Raw genomic sequence first — 15,875 nt, 5'->3', positions numbered from 1 at the left:
TACGCACTGACTGGCAGCCTTCCCTTAAAAAGAATTTGCAAGATTCTAGTCCTTATGGAACTGAGCAAATAGGAGGATAGGAAACTGTCTTAATATGACATCTGGTCTATATAGCTGAGTATTGCGATTATATATATACACACACGTGTGTATCTAATGCTAGTCCTGCGCTGAGTAGACCCATTTCAGCCTGTCAGTCGTGTACATTAGCTTCAATGGGTTTACTCTGAGGAGGAGCACTGGATCTAACTATATTTAACTTTGTTTTGTTTTGCTTTACACTCACATAATGTATGTATATTACTTTATGTGAGTGTAAAGCAAAACAAAACAAAACCAAGCCTTGTTGCAGAGGCCCGGGAGAGGGAGAAATTGAAAACCAACGCTTGCCTTCTTCTTATTGGCTCAAATCATACGGCTCTACCCGCCTTTCTCAAGCTCCCATTGGTTAAGAGGACATCTTTCCCCCCGCCCACTTTCGAACGCCCAGACATCGAAGAAGCGTCACCGGGGCTTCCATTGGCCGACAGGGCGCCTTTTCCTCTTCTGCGCCCCGCCCTTTCGAATGTTCCTGTGACACGGCCGGCTGGCCCGACGTTCCCATTGGCGGTGGGGGACTTCTCTTGTTCGCATCGCCCCGCCTTTTGGAACGTCCCGACTCCCACGGAGCTTGTGTTGAGTTGGGAGGCGACGGGGCCGGAGGAGGTGAGTTCGGCGTCGCGGATCAAGGCCGAGAGGGCAGGAGCGGGGCTTGGGGGGCTATAGACCGGTCTCTGCCCCTTGGCCTCCTATTTTTTGGGGGTGGTAGATGACGGGGGTCGTGTAAGATTTCTGGATCGCCCCATCTTACACCGGCCCATTTAGCCTAGTATTGTCTGCACTGACCGGCAGCGGCTCTCCAGGGTTTCAGGGAGGGAGTGATTTAAAGGGTTGGACCTGGGACTTTACGCCAAACATACAGAACTATGCCCGTCCCTTAAAAATAATTGCAAGATTCCAGCCCCTATGGGACCAAATAGGAGTGTAGGACGTAGCCTTCATATGGCCATTGGTCTATCTAGCTCAGTATTGCCCACACGGACTGGCAGCAGTTCTCCAGGGTTTTAGGCAGGGAGTCTTTCTTAGCTGTACCAGGATTGGACCTGAGACCTTCTGTGTACAAAGTGCTCTACCCTTGAGCTACAGGCCTTTCTCCTTCAAATATGTACTTTGAAGTAAAGCCTGTGGAATTCAATGGGGCTTACTCCCAGGTAAGTGTTTATACACATCAAATTTTAGTCTGAAATTCAATTAACACTTATAAAGCTTGTACTATATTCGGTGTTAGCCCTGCTCTGAGCAGACCCCTTGATATTGCTAGACATGGCATGTTTGGTCCATTAATGGTTGTACTTTCGGCTGTGGACACCCCATACCTTAAAGCCCATCTCTCCCTAAGTACCTTGTGAACTGTAGTTCAGGGTACTGGGTACTAGGAATTGCAGCTCTGTATGGGGTAAACTACAATTCCCAGGATCATTTTATTCTGGATTGGTTTTACAGTGGTACCTTGGGTAACATACGCTTCAGGTTACACACTCCGCTAACCCAGAAATAGTGCTTCAGGTTAAGAACTTTGCTCCAGGATGAGAACAGAAATTGTGCTCCAGCGGCGCGGCAGCAGGAGGAGGCCCCATTAGCTAAAGTGGTGCTTCAGGTTAAGAACAGTTTCAGGTTAACAACGGACCTCCAGAACGAATTAAGTACTCAACCCGAGGTACCACTGTATTTGATGTTTTAATGTGTTGAAAATGGCTTTGAGATTTTTTCCCCTTTAAAATCTAAAGCGGCATAGAAATGAAATTAATAATAATAATACCTCATGTAACAAAAAAAGCGCTGAGACATTCTGTTGTGGCAACCGTAATCTGGGTTTAAGGGCCATTTGGTGATTAATTTATATATCTGAGTTTCTAACACTCGCCGCCCAATCTTGGCCACAAAGCATACTGAGATCTTCAGTCTACCTTGCATCTAGCTCTGTCTGACTTTGGGGTATACCTGCCGAAATCAGAAGAGATGACTAATTTCAATCCTTTAAATTCAGGATTTAGGTCACACTCATACTGCACATTTAAAGCACTTTGATACTGCTTTAAGTAGTCATGGCTTTCCCCAAGAAATCCTGGGAACTGTAGTTTGCTAAAGGTGATGCGAGTTATTAGGACACTCTCCCTTCACAGAGCTACAATTCCCAGGGTTCTCTGGGAAGAGGGGTTGATGGTGAAACCTCTCTGGGAATTGTAACTATGGGAAGGGAATAGAGCTCTCCTAACAACTCTTTGCACCCTTAACAAACTACAGCTCCCAGGATTCTTTAGGGGCAACCCTGACTTAAGGGGGCTTAGAGGAGACCCCCCCGAGCTACAATTCCCAGTTTATTTATCTATTGCATTTATATCCCACTTTCTCCCCCCCCCCCGGAGTTCAAAGTGGTGTACATGATTCTCCCCCTCGTCCTTTACTACCCACAACAGCCCTGTGTGGTAGGTTTGGCTGAGAGGCAGTGACTGGTCCTAGTCTGATGCTGTAACCCAGGGGTCGGCAAAGTTTTTGTGGCTTCGGCCGGTTCACGGTCCCACAGACGCTGCGGTGGGCCAGAGTGTGGACGCATGCGCATATGCTGTTTCCGGCGCTCCTTCTGGCCTGGAGGAGGCGTGCACGGCTTCCCATTGGCTGCAGAGCTTCCTGTAGCCAATGGGAAGCCAGCTAGCATCGCGGAAGGTGGTCCCCGCTCTGCTCTGTGCTGGTTTAGCGGGGCGCACGGGAGCCGACGGAGCAGGCAGCGGGGGTTCATGGGCCAGTTAATCGACCCCCATGGGCCCCATGGGTCCGACTCTTTGTGACCCCATGGACCAGAGCACGCCAGGCACTCCTGTCTTCCACGGCCTCCCACAGTTTGGTCAGACTCATGCTGGTAGCTTCGAGAACACCATCTCGTCCTCTGTCATTCCCTTCTCCTTGTGCCCTCCATCTTTCCCAACATCAGGGTCTTTTCCAGGGAGTCTTCTCTTCTCATGAGGTGGCCAAAGTATTGGAGCCTCAGCTTCAGGATCTGTCCTTCCAGTGAGCACTCAGGGCTGATTTCCTTCAGAATGGATAGGTTTGGTCTTCTTGCAGTCCATGGGACTCTCAAGAGTCTCCTCCAGCACCAGAATTCAAAAGCATCCATTCTTCGGCAGTCAGCCTTCTTTATGGTCCAGCTCTCACTTCCATACATCACTACTGGGATAACCTTAGGACCTTAGGTAGCCAACCCCTGCTCTAACCACTACACCACAATGGCTTTTGCTGAAGAAGGATCGATTGTTAAACCACTCTGGGAATTAATGCTGTGCACCTCTGCCCCACGTCTGGCAGAATCTGGCCAAGCATGCTGGCATTTTGGAAAGGATATCGGTCCTGTATACCTGAAGGAGTGTCTCCACCCCCATCGTTCAGCCCGGACACTGAGGTCCAGCGCCGAGGGCCTTCTGGCGGTTCCCTCATTGCGAGAAGTGAGGATACAGGGAACCAGGCAGAGGGCCTTCTCGGTGGTGGCGCCCACCCTGTGGAACGCCCTCCCTTCAGATGTCAAGGAAATAAGCAGCTATCCTATCTTTAAAAGACATCTGAAGGCAGCCCTGTTCAGGGAAGTTTTTAATATCTAATGCTGTACTGTTTTTAACATTTGATTGGGAGCTGCCCAGAGTGGCTGGGGAAACTCAGCCAGATGGGCGGGGTATAAATACATTATTATTATTATTATTATTATTATTATTATTATTATTATTATCATCATCATTATCATTATTATCATCATCATCTGCCCCAGTTTGGATCACGTTTCCATTTATTTGGACCACAGTCCATAAATGCTAAATGCGGTGCAGGGTTATCAAGACAACCGCGGCCGAGAGAGGAACGCAATATACTTGTACACCGGTCGTGCCTTTTAAAGGTTTTGTGGAATCCATGAACATTCGGAAGTAGTTCAAAAATAAATAAAGGCAGGAAACGTTGAATCTGAACTCCTCTTTAAGGACAGGGCAATCTGTTGCCCTCTAGACATTGTTGGACTGTAAATCCTGTCATTCCTGAGCATGGACCATGCAGGCTGGAGCTGATGGAAGTTGGAGGCAGCGGTGGTGTAGTGGTTAGTGTGTCAGGCCAGGGTTCAAATCCTGACTCAAAGTAAATAAATATGGCCTCCTTTTGATGGCTAATATTTTATATCATCTTAGTTTTGGAGTCTGCCATTAAAATTGAGACACTGAATTCATCCAAGTCCCCCAAAGAGGAGAGATTTACCCCAATCGCAGAATTCCTATTTGCTCAGAAATTTTGTTTGGCAAAATGAATGTCATACAGTCTTGGACAGAGTATGAATCCTGCGTGGCCTGAGGTGGAAAGATCCCGGGGCGAATAACAGACTTCTCACCTGGGTGAATTGAAAACTGCTTCCAGGTGACCAAACCAGGAAACACTGTTATTTTTTAAATTCTTCTCCACTCCCCTGTCTCAAATTTAGGCCACCAGTGACTTTGTGCTGCTGTAGGCAGAGTAAGAGGCTTTTCTTGTGGACTAGGAACTTTTGTGGGCCTCTTTGTAAAGCCTATATACGAAGATGATTTCTTGCTCCTTCTCCCACTATTGCCTGGCAAAAATTGGATAAGCGTGTTCAACTAGGACTGCTAAGACTTGGGTTCAAGATGCTTCTTGCTCAGCCAACATTATGGTCAGGGATGGTGGGAAGTTGTGGTCGAAAACATCTGGATTGTTGATAAGGCTGGCTTAGGCAGAATTGCGGTAATTTTCCCTCTTCCTCTTTTGATGACCATGGTCTGTGCAGCCAGGTGGCTGAAAAGAGACGAGGAAAAAGTGAATCTGGCAATTTCAGTATTTGTTTTTCCAATCTTAAATCCACACCTCTACATATCCATTTCAGTTTGGGATATTATTTTTAAGTCCTTATATAAACTCATCAACATTTTAGTATGAATTATTGTTATTTTTGTATGCAATTTTTGCCTGATAATGCACACTTTGCAAGTCATTTCCCTTGCTATAATGCTTATTTGGAATATTGTATTTTTCCTAGTGAATGCACTTATTTTTATTTACTTAACAGGAGTTTATTTATTTATGCTATGCTGAAAATTTATATCCCGCTTTATCGCAATTCCCTCTGAATGGGGTACGTCAAGTTCAGCAAAGACAATAATGAGCAAGCCTGTTTGAATACGAACCATAAAAATCAGAAATGGTTTAAAATCTCTCCCGGAACAAAAAGTTAAGCACCAGAAGTATAACATTTTGATGTGGTGGTTAGGGTGCTGGGCCTAACCTGGGAGAAACCTGGGTTTGAATCTCCACTCAGATCAGGTAGAGATATAAGGAACTAGGCAGGTCTGTGAGGAACCCTGAACCCAAATTGTTAAGGGCATTGCAAATTAATGCAAATAATTTACCATATTTTTCGCTCCATAAGACGCACTTTTTTCCTCCTAAAAAGTAAGGGGAAATGTCCACCCCCATCGTTCTACCCGGACACTGAGGTCCAGCGCTGAGGGCCTTCTGGCGGTTCCCTTGCTGCGAGAAGCCAAGTTACAGGGAACCAGGCAGAGGGCCTTCTCGGTAGTGGCGCCCGCTGTGTGGAACGCCCTCCCACCAGATGTCAACGAGAAAAACAACTACCAGATTTTTAGAAGACATCTGAAGGCAGCCCTGTTTAGGGAAGCTTCTAATGTTTAATGTATTACTGTATTTCAATATTTTGTGGGAAGCCACCCAGAGTGGCTGGGGAAGCCCCAGCCAGATGGCTTGGGTATAAATTATTATTATTATTATTATTATTATTATTATTATTATTAGCAAATGCACTGGACAGCAGCGGGTTCCCTCTTGAACCAGCCAGAGTCCTGGCACTGTGCAGCAGGAGTCAGCAAACTTTTTCAGCAGGGGGCCGGTCCACTGTCCCTCAGACCTTGTTGGGGGCCGGACTATATTTTGAAAAAACAACAACGAACGAATTCCTGTGCCCCACAAATAACCCGGAGATGCATTTTAAATAAAAGCACACATTCTACTCATGTAAAAACACACTGATTCCCGGACAGTCTGTAGGCCGGATTTAGAAGGTGATTGGGCCGGATCCGGCCCCCAGGCCTCAGTTTGCCTACCCATGCTGTGCAGTTTTTGCAGCAGTAGCAGTCAATGCATATCTGAGTCCGAAAGCTGCTTCTTCCCCCTCTGTTTGGGCAGGAGAAACATTACCGGAATCTGCCGGCCTCATGACTCACTTACAGCAACAGAGGCCAGGAAGTTCCCAGAATACGGTTTAGGATCTGCTGATCCGTAATCTGCCCTTTCTAGTGCGAGCTCCAACAAGGAGAGGCTGGAAAAAGATCCCTTTCCCTCCTCCCCCTGTTCTTGGGGTTCTTAGTTTTTAGGTCCCCCCCACTTGCGGACAGGAGAAGGGGAATCCATTTCCTGGAATGGCTGTTGATGGTGGGAGAAGGCTAATTTTAAAAGCATTTTATGTTTTTTTACAGAGATTCAACCAATTGAATTCCAGTAACAACTAAGGAGTTACGGAAAAGAAAAACGAAATAAAAATTTGTTTTAAGTGGTCACAACTGCTAATAAGGAAGTGTTGGATACAGCTTAGAGGGCCGGGTGCGGCCCAATCACCTTCTAAATCCGGTCCGTGGACGGTCCAGGAATCAGTGTGTTTTTACATGAGTAGAATGTGTCCTTTTATTTAAAATGTATCTCTGGGTTATTTGCTAAGAGGCAAGGGGGACGCAGGGGCAGGGGGGGGCAGCTGGAGGTGCCAAGGACTATCAAACTTTTAAAAGCTGGCATCACTGCATCATCAGTTTTGTTGAATAAACAAAATAGTTGTAACCGGATTTTGAGTAATTGTGCAATTAATTGTTCCTGTTTCCAGTTTTGTTGTGCTATTACAGTCGTGCCTCGCAAGACGAAATTAATTCATTCTGCGAGTTTTGTCGTCTTGCGAAGCACAGTGTCGGGAAAGTTTTGGAAAAGCTTCAAAAATCACCAAAGTCTTTAAAAACCTCAAAAAAGGCTACCACGCCGCGTGCTATGAGTTGCTCCTCGAAGTCAAGTCGCAACTGTATTAACGGTGTTAAGAAAAAGGAAACAAACTTGCAAGACGTTTCCGTCTTGCGAAGCAAGCCCATAGGGAAAATCGTCTTGAAGCAGCTCAAAAAAACAAAAAACCCTTTCGTCTAGCGAGTTTTTTGTCTTGCGAGGCATTCGTCTTGCGAGGTACCACTGTATCTTCCTTAGTGCGTTGTGGAAACCACTATTCTGAATAATGCTTTTTGTGCGTTTGTGGAACCAAGGGGCGCAGTGAACCCAAAAGTTTTAGTATCTCTGTTTTGAACTGTTTTCACATTGTATTTTAACTGTTGCGACCCACCCTGGCCCCTTCGGGTGAAGGGTGGATAATTAATAATAGTATTATTAAATGGAACTCCTATTTGGGGAGTTTCCTGGCTTTTTTCTGGCCCACGTAGGACCAGTCTGGATAGCGGGCCTTGGTGAAGATTTGACGTTTTCATCCCCAAAAAGTTTTTGATTTGAGTTTCTACTGAAATGAGGCTGCATTTTAATGTTGTATTTTAATCAAGTTGTATTTTAATCAATTGTTTTTATATCTGGTGTTAGCCGCCCTGAGCCCGGTCTTGGCTGGGGAGGGCGGGGTATAAATAAAACTTCTATTTCTTCTAATCATAGCTGTCAACTTTTCCCTTTTCTTGCGAGGAATCCTATTCGGAATAAGGGAATTTCCCTTAAAAAAAGGGAAATGTTGACAGCTATGCTTCTAATACAACAACCAGTATAAAGTAAGCAGCACACAAAACATTACCAAACCATTCTGCGTTCTAAATCTTATATTAATAATCCAAAAATTGAGAGAGCTATGTGCAAGAACTACTACAGAAGCCACAAACAGAAAACTCATTCAAATTGTGTCCAAAAGGAAGATTCAGTCTTTAAAGTTCCTTTAGCCAGGCTCCTGTAGACATCAACAAAGGTAAGTTTGATCAAACGAAGTGTCGGCGATGTTGCGCCCATGAAGAGTTTATGAAGTTTCGCCCATGAAGTTTTGGTTTATGCCACGAGTGAATGTTTATAAATATATCAAAACTGTGAGAGAGATTTTACTGGAGAAGCCCAAGACTCTTCATGGGCGAAACAGGTGACAAAGGCCGGCACCCTAACTCTTGTTCGTAACATCACTGACCCTTTGTTTGATCAAACTTATCCTCGTTGATATCTAACCCTTGAGCGCAACATCACCGACACTTGGTTTGATCAAACTTACCTTTGTTGATGTCTACAGGAGCCTGGCTAAAGGAACTTTAAAGACTGAATCTTCCTTTTGGACACAATTTGAATGAGTTTTCTGTTTGTGGCTTCTGTAGTAGATCTTGTACATAGCTCTCTCAATTTTTGTATTATTAATATACCGTATTTTTCGCTCTATAGGACGCACTTTTCCCCCTTCAAAAATGAAGGGGAAATGTGTGTGCGTCCTATGGAGCGAAGACGCCATAGCCCTGCGACCCTCTCCCGGCTGGAGAGGTAACGCGGGGCTATGGCAGGAGCCTCTCTGCTGCGCCTTTCCGCTGCTCCCTGACCTGCTCTTTGGGGCTGGTGGTGGGCTTCTCCCCCCCCCCGCCAGCCCCAAAGAGCAGGTCGAAAGGAACCTGAAGCCTGGAGAGCGAGAGGGGTCGGTGCGCACTGACCCCTCTCGCTCTCCAGGCTTCCAAGGTAGCCGCCTGAACGCACCTTAAACGGCACCTTGTTTTAGAGCGGGAAAACAAGAGGGGGAAAATTCTCCCCCTCTCTGCGCAGCGCCTCCTGCCGCTTCACTGAAGGGGCGCTGGGCAAAGAGCGGAAGAATTTTTTCCCCTTGTTCTCCCCCCTCTAAAACAAGGTGCGTCCTATTGTCCGGTGCGTCCTATGGTGCGAAAAATACGGTAAGATTTAGAACGTAGAATGGTTTGGTAATGTTTTGTGTGCTGCTTGTGTACTGCTTACTTTATACTGGTCTACTACGAGAATTGGCAGCATAGGTTCATTTCTTCAGTTCTAATACAACAACGAGGGACGCGGATGGCACTGTGGGTTAAACCACAGAGCCTAGGACTTGCCGATCAGAAGGTCGGCAGTTTGAATCCCCGCGACGGGGTGAGCTCCCGTTGCTCGGTCCCTGCTCCTGCCAACCTAGCAGTTCGAAAGCACAAAGTGCAAGTAGATAAATAGGTACCGCGTTGGCGGGAAGGTAAACAGCGTTTCCATGCGCTGCTCTGGTTTGCCAGAAGCGGCTTAGTCATGCTGGACACATGACCCGGAAGCTGTACGCCGGCTCCTTCGGCCAGTAAAGCGAGATGAGCGCCGCAACCCCAGAGTTGGTCACGACTGGACCTAATGGTCAGGGGTCCCTTTACCTTTACCTTTAATACAACAACACCAATGGCTTTCAAAATGAGCATTTGGGTTCCCTGCTGGTGCCCCTTGAAAATGCTTCCCCCTTGCCAACGCCTTCGCTCCCTGTTCACCTTGGTTCCTAGCGTCGCTTCACTCTCCTTTCTTCCTCCTTGCAGGACGAACACCTCCTGGACCCTAATCCCTCGGGTGCCCCAAAACCGGCAGGGAATGAAGAGGATGCTGGCAGTTTGAGGGAAATCCTCTGCTCACTTGCACGGCGGTTAAGCACAAGGTTACGGGGCTTTGTGGGCTCAGCCTGGACTTGGCCAAGAAGCCCTGCGCCGGAGCGATGGCCGCCGAGTTGAGGCCCGAGACGCAGCTGGAAGAGATGGTGTGGGAGCCTTATGCCCACGTGGTGGCTCTCCGTTCCGCCACAGGTTTGGAGGTGAAGCTGGGCTCTTTGGCTCTGCTACTGGTGGTGACCCTCTTGTGTGGGTTCCTTCCTCTGTGGGTCTTCCGGCGGCCGGGAGCCACAACCAGCTCGTCAGGTAAAAGAATGGCGAATTAATAATAAATAATAATAAATTTTTATTTATGCCCTGCCCTCCCCAGGCAGAGCCAGGCTCAGAGCGGCTAACACCAATAAAATCACAGTAAAAACATAATAGGGGAAAAAACCAGTTTAAAATACAGTGGTACCTCGGGTTATAGATGTTGGTTTTTCAAGTCAAAAGTCAGAGGAATTGGCCACCCTCCAGGTGCCCGGCTTGAAACCTTGTTGACCTCCCTGTCAGCGACTCCCGGCAAGACAAGGCGAGGTCTCAATCGGCGATTCTTCTCAACGTGAAGAAGAACACACCACTTCACCCCTCCCATTCCCAGGGAGGGAAGAGAGACAGACAGAAATGTATTTACATGCCTTTATTTCTGTCGTTCCAGCAGTACAGAGAAATGTGTCTGTACTCTCTTAACTCCAACAGCAGAGAGGGAATAACTCCACCCATGTACTTCCAGTACAGATCATGTGACACTCTGAGCTAACATCCGGTGCTCAGTGCACAGAATAGACTGTCCCTTGTTCCCACGGTACAGTCCCAAAACATCAGCATCCTGTTTGGCTTTCCAGCCATCTGGAGCTCGCAGCTGCATTGCTCCTTTCTCGTAACATCCTCCCCCTGTTTTTCGTAACAATAGACACTTCAGGTTACAGACTCCGCTAACCCATAAATAGTGCTTCAGGTTAAGAACTTTGCTTCAGGATGAGAACAGAAATCGTGCTCTGGCGGCACAGCGGCAGCAGGAGGCCCCATTAGCTAAAGTGGTGCTTCAGGTTAAGAACAGACCTCCGGAACGAATTAAGTACTTAACCAGAGGTACCACTGTATAGGTTAAAATGCAGGTTAAAGCATCCTGGACAGGTGGCCACCCAGCCTCTGCTTAGAAACCTCCAAGGAGTCCACAACCTCTCATTGGCAGCGATAGAAATAATAATAATAAATTTTATTTGTACCCCGCCCTCCCCGGCCAGAGCCAGGCTCAGGGCAGCTAACACCAGTAAAATTACAGTAAAAGCATAATAGGGGGAAAAACACCAATTTAAAATACAGGTTAAAATGCAATTTAAAATGCAGCCTCATTTTAAAAGTAGCCGATAAATCAAGACCATAAGGGGAGGGAAACATAAGGGTCAGACTGAGTCCAAACCAAAGGCCAGGTGGAACAGCTCTGTCTTGCAGGCCCTGCGGAAAGATGTCAAGTCCCACAGGGCCCTAGTCTCTTGTGACAGAGCGTTCCACCAAGTCGGGGCCAGTACTGAAAAGGCCCTGGCCCTAGTTGAGACCAGTCTAACCACCTTGCGACCTGGGACCTCCAAAATGTTGTCATTTGTGGACCTTAAGGTCCTCCGCGGGGCATACCAGGAGAGGCGGTCCCGTAGGTACGTGGGTCCTAGGCCGCATAGTCAAGAGTCATGGCTCCCTCTGAAGAACCCTGGGAAGTGTAGTTTGTTAAGGGTGCTGAGAGTACTTAGGAGACTTCCTTATTCCCCTTACAGAGCGACACTTCCCACAGCGGTTTCACAATCGATCCCACTTCACCAGGGAACTTGGACCTGTAGCTCTGGGTGGAGAATTGGGGGTGTCTCCTACCAGCTCCTCCTTAACAAACTACGCTTCCCAAGATTCTTTGGGGAAGCCATCATAGATTTGTAGGGGAATCTAGTGAAGCCCCCTGCAATTTAGGAATCTTTTTGTCCCAGCATGGGGCTTGGATCCATGACCCTGAGATTAAGCGTCTCCTGATACGGTTTTAAAAGCATAACGCAAGATTTGGCCTTGTCAGATAGCAGTCGCTTGCGGTTTTCTGCAGCCCTATATGAAGCAAGGCTAGGCTTGGCGATTTCAGACCAGCACCAAAATATTATTCTTCCCACTCGCCCTCTCACCCCATCTTTTCCTCTCTCCTCTTTCCTGCTCTGACGCTTCTTGCTCTCCCAACAGATTCCCGAAGGAAGGTTTTAAGCCTGGTGAGCTGTTTCGCTGGAGGTGTCTTCCTGGCTACGTGTCTCCTGGACTTGATCCCCGATTACCTTGCCGGTATTAATGAGGCCTTCAATAACTTGAGAGTCACGGTGAGCGAAGGCCCAGATTTTGCCACCAGTTATTTATCTATAATGAGAAAGATTTGCCGTATTTTTCGCTCTATAGGGCGCACTTTTTCCCCTCCAAAAATTAAGGGGAAATGTGTGTGCGTCTTATGGAGTGAATGCGGGCTCCTTGGCTTCAGCGATAGCAACGCGAAGCCTTCGAAGCACAGAGGGAGCGCTCCCTCCACGCTCCGGAGGCTTCGCATTGCTTTCGCTGAAGCCTGGAGAACGAGAGGGGTCGGTGCGCACCGACTCCTCTCGCTCTCCAGGCTTCAGGGATAGACTCTCCTGGCTTCAGCGAAAGGAACCTGAAGCCTGCGGAGCGCAGCGGGAACTCACACTGTGCTCCGAAGGCTTCAGGGATAGAATCAATTGGATTAGAATCAATTTGATTCCCTCCCCCTCTTTCTTTTTTCCTTTCTCCTCCTGTGAAGAGGCTGCATCTTAATGTTTTAATGTTGTATTTTAATATTTTTAAGTTGTATTTTAATCAACTTGTTTTTATTATTGTTAGTAGCCCTGAGCCCTGTCTTGGCTGGGGAGGGTGGGGGATAAATAGAAATTATTATTATTATTATTATTGACACTTTCATGCCAAACATTTAAAGCACAGCTATAACTTGCAGTGCCCTAAAATAAAATGTGATGAAAATAATGTATAGATGGTATCTAACACCAACTAAAGGGGGACACGGGTGGTGCTGTGGTCTAAACCACAGAGCCTAGGGCTTGCCAATCAGAAGGTCGGCGATTCAAATCCCCGCAACGGGGTGAGCTCCCGTTGTTTGGTCCCCGCTCCTGCCCACCTAGCAGTTCGAAAGCACGTCAAAGTGCAAGTAGATAAATAGGTACCACTCTGGCGGGAAGGTAAACGGCGTTTCCGTGCGCTGCTCTGGTTCGCCAGAAGCGGCTTAGTCATGCTGGCCACATGACCCAGAAGCTGTACGCCGGCTCCCTCGGCCAATAAAGCGAGATGAGCGCCGCAACCCCAGAGTCAGTCACGACTGGACCTAATGGTCAGGGTCCCTTTACCCTTTACCTTAACAAACCTCTGCCTCTGACCCTGTGCTCACACCTTTCCCTTCCTTCCCGCAGCTCCATTTCCCCCTGCAGGAGTTCATCTTGGCCATGGGCTTCTTCCTAGTCCTGGTCCTGGAGCAGATTGTCCTGGCCTACAAAGACCCGGCGGGATCCCTTGAAGAGACCCAGGCCCTCCTTGGGGCGGCCACGAATCCCTCCACCTCCATCCAGGACCAGAGCTGGCCCGACGGGCCTCTGGCGCACCAGCACGGCCGGGACCGCCCCCACGTCCACGTGGACTTCAATGCCCACTCGGCCATCCGCTCGATCGTCCTCCTCCTGGCCCTCTCGCTGCATTCTGTCTTCGAGGGGCTGGCCGTGGGGCTGCAGGAGGAGGGGGCCCAGGCGCTGGAGATCTGCCTGGCCCTGCTGATCCACAAGGGCGTCATCGCCTTCAGCCTCAGCCTCAAGCTCCTGCAGGGGCGGCTGCGCCCCCGCGTGGTGGCCGCCTGCCTCGTCCTCTTCGCCATCATGTCCCCCCTGGGCATCGGGCTGGGCGTGGTGCTGACGGAGACCCCCATGGCGGCCCTCCACCAGCTGTCGCGCTGCGTCCTCGAGGGCCTGGCCACCGGCACCTTTGTGTACATCACCTTTCTGGAGATCCTGCCCCACGAGCTCAACTCGTCCGAGCAGCGCATCCTCAAAGTCATCGTCCTCCTGGCAGGTTTCGCACTCGTCACCAGCATCCTGTTCATCAAGATCTGAGCAGGAGGAGGAGCAGCGTGGGTTGTGGGCGGGCGAAGAGATGCCCTCGATCTGTGTCCTAAACTCACTCAGGGATCCCTTCGGACCCAATCCGCGCAGGGCTTTGACTTTCAGAAACTCGAGGGAGAAGGCTGAACCCAAGGCAGGCAAGCAATAATTTTCACAGACATCCCCAAAGATCTCCCCCAGAGGCAAAAATAGCAGAAAACAGAGACAGTCTGGTGACATGGAAGGGAGAGGGCAACAACACACACACGCTATTCCTGGGAAAACCCCCACAAGCCTGGTTTTTTGTTTTGTTTTGTTATCCCCTCCAGGAATTCATCCTACTCCGTTGATTTCCCCCTGCTGGTGGCGTTCCTATATGTTAGAACCTAGGTCCAAAACTTGGGATAAACAGGCTTATCTCCTTTTTAAAGATTCTACCCTCTTCCTCTCAAAATAGGAACGCTGTTTTAGACCTGCACTCTGGCTGTTTCCACAATCTCAGGTGCCCTTTGGGCCTAGCTGTGCTCTAGGCCTGCTTGCCTGGGGCGCCTCTGCAGTTGGGCACAAGGTCAGAGTGTTTGGTGGGGTGTTAAGTGCTTACGCCCTCTTGTGAGTACGTAGCTATGAAAATAAAACCATAGCCAAATTTGGCGTGGGGATGGCTTGACAATCCTTCCCTGGGTTTTAAGAATTAAGCAGGTCTCAGAAACGGGCAGTCAGGCTGTATCTTGTCACCCTCTGCATGCTGGAACAAGGGCTCTTGCGGCAGCAGAGGGGAGAGTTCGAATGCTGCGCCCTGGAGGAATCACAACACAACTGCTGTGCGATTGGAATATTGTTGCACCGGCTGGTGGCATGGTCTTTCGTGCAACTGAGTTGTCACCACCCCTCCTTATGTGTTTCCTTGCACAACCACACCCCCTCCGGTGTGATTGATATCTCAAAGTGATGTACCCAGGGCTCTTGTACACAACTTTTTGCCACGTTTTACAAATCAGCATGTGTGGCAGGGGGTCTCTCGTTTGTGCTTTTTTAGAAAAATACAACCACACAACAAACTGGTTTCTGGTGCCAAAATACTTCTCTGCCATCTCCACAGCTCGTTAACCGCCTTGCCTTAAAATGTTGGTGCCTTGACTGTTTCAAAAGGGCTCACCAACCGTGTGTTTGTGTGTGTGTGTTTTGTACCGTGTGGTTGGTTGGGTTGAGTGAGTCAAACACTTTTAAATTTTGGTTGCCTCCTTTCCTTGACCAGCCCAAGCACTTTGGGGGGAACATTACAAGGCCACCTTTGGGGTTTTTTTGTGTGTGTGTGGGGGGGAATTCTTGCATTCCCTGTCTTAAGTGCCAAAGGTTTTTTTCTCACCTGCCCGGGGTGGGGTAATTCGGTGGGTTTTGCTCAAGTGAAAGTTGCACAAAACCGGTGTTGTGGATTGACGCAGACGCAGCTTTTATTGGGGGAAATGATCCTCTTCCATTGAGGCACCTGAGGCTGAGAGAGACAATGTAAAATAGCTGTGTTCATGCATCTGCTGTAAGCTTGCTTGATACAGAGAAAATCATCTAGGAGGTATCTTTCATTAAACTGACATGTTTTAGGAACAACCTGCTGGTGTCTGTATTCTTGAGTTGCACAGAAGCATTTTGCCAGGCCAAAGTGCAGAACGTTGGTTGTTTGTCTGTGAATCTTGTTCTGTTAATTAGGGATGAGGAATCTTTGACCTTCTAGATGCACGTTTCTGGACTGCAACTTGCGTCAGTTCTAGTCAGGGATGACGGGTGTTGTATCCAGCAAAACCTTGCGAGCTGCAGGTTCCCTGTCCCTGTATTAACAGATGGTTAAACCCATGGGCCTGGTGTAAACAGAACGTAGATCTATGTTTGATGCATGAGAAATTGGGCAAAAGACTCTTGCATTGCATTGGGTTAGACTACCTGATCCTGGGGTGTGGGTGGCTGTGTGTCTATGATT

The 15,875-nt window shown here is 48.3% G+C and overlaps 1 protein-coding gene across 1 annotated transcript; it reads left to right on the top strand.

Moving 5' to 3' along the window:
* The first annotated feature begins 577 nt into the window (after positions 1-577).
* Positions 578-15,508, top strand: SLC39A1 (solute carrier family 39 member 1). The gene is made up of 4 exons (XM_053368712.1): positions 578-705; positions 9,663-10,034; positions 11,985-12,115; positions 13,226-15,508. Exons 2-4 carry the CDS (start codon positions 9,836-9,838, stop codon positions 13,913-13,915), a joined length of 1,020 nt encoding a protein of 339 aa, XP_053224687.1. The 5' UTR covers positions 578-705; positions 9,663-9,835; the 3' UTR covers positions 13,916-15,508.
* Positions 15,509-15,875: the final 367 nt, after the last annotated feature.

This window comes from Podarcis raffonei, chromosome 16 (genome assembly GCF_027172205.1).
Source record: "Podarcis raffonei isolate rPodRaf1 chromosome 16, rPodRaf1.pri, whole genome shotgun sequence".
Taxonomy (NCBI): domain Eukaryota; kingdom Metazoa; phylum Chordata; class Lepidosauria; order Squamata; family Lacertidae; genus Podarcis; species Podarcis raffonei.
The sequence above is the reverse complement of the archived record's forward strand: the minus strand, read 5'-3'. Positions and strand labels throughout refer to the sequence as shown.